Source organism: Oncorhynchus keta, chromosome 20 (genome assembly GCF_023373465.1).
Source record: "Oncorhynchus keta strain PuntledgeMale-10-30-2019 chromosome 20, Oket_V2, whole genome shotgun sequence".
Classification (NCBI taxonomy): domain Eukaryota; kingdom Metazoa; phylum Chordata; class Actinopteri; order Salmoniformes; family Salmonidae; genus Oncorhynchus; species Oncorhynchus keta.
The window spans coordinates 4,187,404-4,195,706 of NC_068440.1; the positions used below are offsets into that span (position 1 = coordinate 4,187,404).

An 8,303-nucleotide genomic window follows, 5' to 3' on the forward strand; every position below is an offset into this window, starting at 1 on the left:
ACTGCCTGGCTACTAACCTCGGCCAACAGCTCCGCCCCCCGTAGTTCCTCACCCAAGCCTCTCAGGTTCTCCTTTACCCAAATCCAGATAGCAGATGTTCTGAAAGAGCTGCAAAACCTGGACCCGTACAAATCAGCTGGGCTTGATAATCTGGACCCGCTATTTCTGAAACTATCTGCCGCCATTGTCGCAACCCCTATTACCAGCCTGTTCAACCTCTCTTTCATATCGTCTGAGATCCCCAAGGATTGAAAGCTGCCGCAGTCATCCCCCTCTTCAAAGGGGGAGACACCCTGGACCCAAACTGCTATAGACCTATATCCATCCTGCCCTGCCTATCTAAGGTCTTCGAAAGCCAAGTCAACAAACAGGTCACTGACCATCTCTCGAATCCCACCGTACCTTCTCCGCTGTGCAATCTGGTTTCCGAGTTTGCCGGTCACGGGTGCACCTCAGCCACACTCAAGGTACTAAATGATATCATAACCGCCATCGATAAAAGACAGTACTGTGCAGCCGTCTTCATCGACCTCGCCAAGGCTTTCGACTCTGTCAATCACCAAATTCTTATCGGCAGACTCAACAGCCTCGGTTTTTCGGATGACTGCCTTGCCTGGTTCACCAATTACTTTGCAGACAGAGTTCAGTGTGTCAAATCGGAGGGCATACTGTCCGGTCCTCTGGCAGTCTCTATGGGGGTGCCACAGGGTTCAATTCTCGGCCGACTCTTTTCTCTGTATATATCAATGATGTTGCTCTTGCTGCGGGCGATTCCCTGATCCACCTCTACGCAGACGATTCTATATACTTTCGGCCCGTCATTGGACACTGTGCTATCCAACCTCCAAACGAGCTTCAATGCCATACAGCACTCCTTCCGTGGCCTCCAACTGCTCCTAAACGCGAGTAAAACCAAATGCATGCTTTTCAACCGATCGCTGCCTGCACCCGCATGCCCGACTAGCATCACCACCCTGGATGGTTCCAACCTTGAATATGTGGACATCTATAAGTACCTAGGTGTCTGGCTAGACTGCAAACTCTCCTTCCAGACTCACATCAAACATCTCCAATCAAAAATCAAATCCAGAGTCGGCTTTCTATTCCGCAACAAAGCCTCCTTCACTCACGCTGCCAAGCTTACCCTAGTAAAACTGACTATCCTATCCTCGACTTAGGTCATCTACAAAATGGCTTCCAACACTCTACTCAGCAAACTGGATGCAGTCTATCACAGTGCCATCCGTTTTGTCACTAAAGCACCTTATACCACCCACCACTGCGACTTGTATGCTCTAGTCGGCTGGCCCTCACTACATATTCGTCGCCAGACCCACTGGCTCCAGGTCATCTACAAGTCCATGCTAGGTAAAGCTCCGCCTTATCTCAGTTCACTGGTCACGATGGCAACACCCATCCGTAGCACGCGCTCCAGCAGGTGTATCTCACTGATCATCCCTAAAGCCAACACCTCATTTGGCCGCCTTTCGTTCCAGTACTCTGCTGCCTGTGACTGGAACGAATTGCAAAATCGCTGAAGTTGGAGACTTTTATCTCCTCACCAACTTCAAACATCAGCTATCCGAGCAGCTAACCGATCGCTGCAGCTGTACATAGTCTATTGGTAAATAGCTCACCCTTTTTCACCTACCTCATTCCCATACTGTTTTTATACTGTTTTTATTTATTTACTTTTCTGCTCTTTTGCACACCAATATCTCTACCTGTACATGCCCATCTGATCATTTATCACCAGTGTTAATCTGCAAAATTGTATTATTCGCCTACCTCCTCATGCCTTTTGCACACATTGTATATAGACTGCCCATTTTTTTCTACTGTGTTATTGACTTGCTAATTGTTTACTCCATGTGTAACTCTGTGTTGTCTGTTCACACTGCTATGCTTTATCTTGGCCAGGTCGCAGTTGCAAATGAGAACTTGTTCTCAACTAGCCTACCTGGTTAAATAAAGGTGAAATAAAATAAAATAAATAAAATAAAACTTCCGAATGGGAGTATGGCTCATGCTGTACAGTGGTTGCTCAACTAAAAGTTTTGAGATTATGCTGCGGGACTTTCAGGTCATTTGTGGTTTAGTAACGTACCCTTATGCTTACTGGAAAATACTCTTTCGAAATTAATGGAAGAGGCAAGTGGAAGGGGGAAAAGACAGCGCTGTTCTGAGACAAGCATGGGGACTGGTCTTGATAAATCAATGAGATTTTTATTTTCACTTAATCACCGTTTGGGTATTGGTTAGACTACAATTTGGGTGTGGAAATGTTAGGATTATTTTGCTCTTACTGTACTACTGTAGCCTACTCCCGATTGGTCACGTTGCACAGTGCCATTATGGGCTATTAGCAGGACAATAGACTCTTGCCAAGAAGGAGGGTAAGGGGGAGAATTGTTTCATCAAATGTATTTCTTAGTTAGATTGGCTGTATCACAACCTGCTGTGATTGGGAGTCCCATAGGGTGGCGCACAATTGGCCCAGGTTTGGCCGGTGTAGGCGGTAATTGTAAATAAGAATTTGTTCTTAACTGACTTGCCTAATTAAATTAAGGTCACGTTATACAGCACCATATTTTCCTCACGGAAACACTGAGGTTTCTTTTTTCTTGGAATAGAAACACCATAATATTAATCTAATTAATTAAGCTACATTCGTTAAAATCAATCCATATACTATGTTCTTAAATTTTTTTTTTTTTACATTTTCTAGTACAGCCAATATTGAAGACTGCCAAATGCTTCTCAAAGATGCCTTCTGGTGGTCAAACTAGCACTAACTAGCATTAATGGCAACAATAGCTGACAATTAAATAACGTGCCTTAGGATTCTGCGGAAGCCCGCAAGGTGTGCTGCAGTATGACGCAACTTTTACAGGAAGAACCACTGTAGCTTTAACAACTAAGCTATGGGATTCTTGTATTTGCAGTGGAGAGGCGGAGAAGAGACAAGATCAACAGCCGGATCATCACTCTCTCAAAGATCGTCCTAGACTGCAACATAGACAGTACTAAGACTGGAGCAGTGGGGGTGGTAAATTATATCATTTAAGACGTTTACAGACTTTATGGGATGGTTTCCTGGACACAAATTACACCTAGTCCTGGACAAGAAAGCATGCTCAATCGAAACACTCCATTGAAATAGGTTTTTAGTCCAGAAGTAGGCTTAATCGGTGTCTGAGAAACTCACCCACAATGGCAGATTGTGCGAAATCATGTGCGACCTCGTCTCTTTAGAAGAAAGGAGGGATCTTATCGAAAGTGTGTGACTACTTTTGGGAGCTGAGGCCAGCGACTGCAGGACCACTTCAAAGAGGTGTTGAGAGTTCAGGCGGACAACCAGCTACTCAAACAACAGGTGCACACATATACAGTGCATTCGGAAAGTATTCAGACCCCTTCCCCTTTTCCACATTTTGTTATGTTACAACCTTATTCTAAAATGGATTAAATAAAAACATGTATCCTCATCAATCTACACACAATGCCCCATAATAGAAAAGCCTTTATTTTGTGCCAATTTATAAAAAATAAAAAAGTAATACCTTAATTACACAAGTATTCAGACCCTTTGCTATGATACTCGAAATTGAGCTCAGGTGCATCCTGTTTCCATTGATCATCCATGAGATGTTTCTACAACTTGGAGTCCACCTGTGGTAAATTAAATTGATTGGACATGATTAAGGCAGGCACACCTGTCTATATAAGGCCCCACAGTTGTCAGAGCAAAAACCAAGCCATGAGGCCGAAGGAATTGTCCGTAGAGCTTCGAGACAGGATTGTGTCGAGGCACATTTCAGAAAATCACAGAAATCTCACAGAGCTCCACAGCACATTTTAAAAAGATTCGTATGAACACCCTAAAACTGGATCTGTAACTGTTTTTAAAAAAAACTATTTTTGAACATTGTACGATTTCTCTTAAATGACGATAGATAAATGGCTGGTTCTTTTTTTATTGACACCGGAGGCTCCTTGATATTTTCATTTTGGACCTGTAATCCCAGAAAAATGGCCATAACTCAAAAACCGTTGAGGCCTAGACGCCATCTTGTTCGGGGCCAACTGCCCATTATGCCAAACCTACGCTCACCAAGTTTCGGCTTCGAAATATTTTCAGTTTTGGAGATAAGGCCACGTCGTGATTCGTGATGTTTTGTACATTTGCAATATGATTGCTTATGCCCTCTTGTGGGATTTACCGGGACAGCGGAAAAATGACCAAAATAGGATTATTTTATAAAACGGAAACCGAATGTCTGAGAGAGTTCGTGCTGCAGGCCCGACGCCGTTTTTAGAAACATTTTTGGACGTCTAGTAAGGGACCGTACATTTGCAATATGGACTTTCTCACTAACCATATGGCGAATGTCAAAATGTTACCTTAAGTTATGGTATACTTAATGTAGTTGCTGTGGAATTTGGAGCTTGTAGCTGATTTGTCTTGTATTGCCAATAGAGCTGTCACCGACTGAAAATAATCTTTGATGACCAACTCAAGGAGCTTGAGACCAAGATAACCAGAAGAAGTCTTAGGCTACAAATGTGCCGTCTGCAAAAAACTCAGGCGGATACACAGTGAGATGAAAGGGGATGTCTGGCATTATATGTTAATAGTAATAAACATACACTTCAGGAAATCAGATTTGTTATAAAATATTAGTTATTAGTGTTGCACCATTGTTCTGACATAATATTACCAGGTACAATTTCAGTAGCACATCAGTGGAGGCTGGTGGGAAGAGCTATAGGAGGTCAGGCTCATTGTAATGGCTGGAATGGAATAAATGGAACGGTATCAAACACAAATATATGGAAACCACATTTTTGACTCCGTTCCATTTTTTCCATTCCGGCCACGACAATGAGCCTGTCCTCATATAGCTCCTCCCACAAGCCTCCACTGTAGCACATATGTGTCTTAGAGTGATGGACTGTGCCATCCCTGCGGCCTCCGCAATGGATTAATCCACTGAGACAGGCACGAAACAGGCAGGTGTCTCGTGTGGCATAAAAAAAAAAAGTTTTTTGGCCTATCGACCAAACAACTGACCAGTCGACTAAATGGGGTCAGCCCTAATTGCCAATCTGCCTTGTCAAACAAGGCACTCATATAATTCCCTCTGAATTCAATCCCATTGAATCTATAATGTTACTGGGTGTACAATTTGTAAACTAATAATTAACATAACTAGTTCACAGGACACTATAAAGAGCAGTTATCTGTATTTATCAAGACCGGCACAAAAGAGAGCGGTTGTCGATTTGTTTACAGTTCCTAGCAACGGAAAGACGAGCATGAGACACTGTGACTCAGGGCTGTATAATCTCCCCATGTTTGCACATCCTATTTACATGCTTGTTACACAAAATTAACTCAAAATTGGACATCTTTCACACCCACCTATAATTTTTATTGGATGTAACCTACTGGTTAGAGCACATGTACTGTAATATAAACTATTTAAGTAATACGGATGATCGATTTATTCATGACTTTTTAAATTAAATATAAATATGGTTTGTGGAGGTATGGGTAATGGTTATACTATAATTGTGGTACAGTTTTAGGGAACGTAATTCATCATAGATGATCTTTTCCAACAGTTACATAACATAACAGAGTATACCTAATACATATAATATACATAATTGCACTGAACATACATACATCTTCATGCATGACTAATTGGAACATAAACACTCAAGGAGGGCATGTTTTTCTGTATGTATCAGTCTTGGAGGATGACCCCTATCAGACTTGACCCCTCTCACACTTTAAAATGTGTAGTGTAGCCACGAAGCTCCTGAAGCAGTGACTGAGCATGCTCCTGACAGCCACCGAGGAGAAATAGAAGATGATGGGGTCTAGGCAGGCGTTGAGGGTACTGGAGAGCAACGCTACATCCCTCCAACTCTCGCTGTCTTTCCGGACGAACCCCACCACGTGGGATACGTTGTAGGGCCCAAAGCAGAGGGCAAACACCAACAGGGTGCCCAGTGCCAGCCCAATGGCCCGCAGGCGCCGCCGTCGCCCGATGTTGGGCAGCCGAGACAGGATACGGATGAAGTTGACATAGCAGAAGGTGCAGACCAGGAAGGGGACGCAGAAGAGGACCAGGAATAGCTCCAGACGCACTGGGAGAAGGATGCTGAGCTGGCCTTGGGTGAAGTTTAGGTAGCACGTTGTCGGGGGATCGTCCATAATGGTCCCATTGCTATATATCCAGTGGGAGCAGGGCACAATGTACACAACGCTAAGGTTCAGTGATGACACCACCCAACATATGATACTGGCCACCACAGCATAGCGTGGCCTGTGACACAGGGCGTATCTGATAGGGAAGGCCACACCAAGGTAGCGCTCCACACTCACCGCGGTCAGGAGGAGGGTGCTGTTGTAGATGGTGGAGTAGAACAGGAAACCAGTGACTGGACACAAGAAGAAGGGGAGGTTCCAGTTCATGTCATCAACAGCCTCCTTCATCTTGAAGGGCAGGAAAGCGAGGAAGATGAGGTCGGAGATGGTCAGGTTGAGGAGCAGGATGTCGATGGGGGCAGGTTTGCGGCGCACCTTTTGGCAAAAGGTGCAGAATGCCAGGATGTTGGCAGGTACCCCAATCAGGAAGGTGGCAATGTAAACAGACAGCAACAGATGAGTGATCGGCATGGCGATTAGCCTACTTCATCAGTCTCAGACACTTGGAGACTCACGACACAACTGGAAAGAAAAAAGGGTGAAAAATAGCTTATCAAGTTGCATGGACTCACTCAGTGTGCAATAATAGTGCTTAACATGGTTTTTAATGTCTACCTCGTCTTTGTACCCCACACTTACTCCACAATACTAACCTAATTGACAGAGTGAAGAGAAGGAAGCCTATAGAGGATACAAATATTCAAAATCATGCATCCTGTTTGCAAATGTACTTTTGTCCTGAATACAAAGTGTTATGTTGGGACAAATCCAATAGAACACATTACTTAGTACCACTCTACATATTTTCAAGCAGAGTGGTGACTGCATCATGTTATGGGTATGCTTGTAATCTTTATGGACAGGAGTTTTTCAGGATGAAAAATAAATGGAATGTAGCTAAGCACAGGCAAAGTCCTAGAGAAATACCTGGTTCAATTTGCTTTCCACAAGACACTGGGAGATAAATTCACCTTTCAGAGGACAATTACCTAAAGCTCAAGGCCAAATCTACAATGGAGTTGCTTACCAAGAAGACAGTGAATCTTCCTGAGTGTCCGAATTACAGTTTTGACTTAAATCTGCATTAAAATCTATGGCACAACTTGAAAATGGTTGTATCGCAATGATCAACAACCAACTTGAATAATTTTGAAAAGAATAATAGGTAAATATTGTACAATCCAGGTGTGCAAAGCTCTTAGAGACTTACCCAGAAACACTCACAGCTGGAATTGATACCAAAGGGGATTTTAACACGTATTAACTCAGGGGTAAGATAATTTATGTAAATGAGATATTTCTTTATTTTATTTTTTTATTTCATCTTTTTGTCTGCTTTTGTGTTTTGATTTGATTGTTCACCTGTATAAAACATAAGCCTCAACTTTGGGGTTATTTCTAAAAATGGAGTTACTGTTAAATGTATCACCTGTGTTCTGAAGAAGTTACATCTTTAGAAGAGATTGGATTGATGCAAATTCAGAATTGACTTAGAATGCTAACAAGATATACAGTAAAAGAGTGAATAGATGCTATTCAATATTAATTTCACAGCGGGTAAAAGTAGATGATACATTCTGTTGTGGTGAAGTTTTGTGAATAACCCATCTTTTTTTACTGATACCTCATTCATACTGTAAGGAAAAGTGTCCGTTTTCTAATGACAAACTCACCTCCATCTTGAAAATCTGTATCCCCATGATCACTATGTTACCCGACTGGATCCTCAAATGTACTGGCAGCACAAAGTGTCTGCCGGATGCTGATTGTCAGATCAAATCAGACCACTCCTCCCTCACTGCATTACCCACTGCCAAGTGTCTGTGATGTGATATGCTGCGCAAATTTAATAAACTCCTGTCACAATCTTTGTTCCCATAAGCTCTCCAAACATTGTCTCTCAGCAACCCTTGCATGTCCAATGTAATGTATCTCAGATAAATTTACAGGGAAATGAGTTGCAATCACATGAAGATCAGTGTAAAATAAGATGGCAGATAGTTGGTCAGCAATGAAATCATTGGACTTTGATTGTGAAAATATGAGATATTGAAATAATCTGGGAATAATCAGATGTTTCTGC

General features: G+C 42.7%; 1 protein-coding gene across 1 annotated transcript; it reads right to left on the bottom strand.

The window, feature by feature from the left end:
• Positions 1 to 3,175: 3,175 nt before the first annotated feature.
• Positions 3,176 to 8,015, bottom strand: LOC118399024 (free fatty acid receptor 3-like). Its single transcript, XM_052471908.1, has one exon. The coding sequence runs from the start codon at positions 6,689 to 6,691 to the stop codon at positions 5,777 to 5,779; it is 915 nt and encodes a 304-aa protein (XP_052327868.1). The 5' UTR covers positions 6,692 to 8,015; the 3' UTR covers positions 3,176 to 5,776.
• Positions 8,016 to 8,303: the final 288 nt, after the last annotated feature.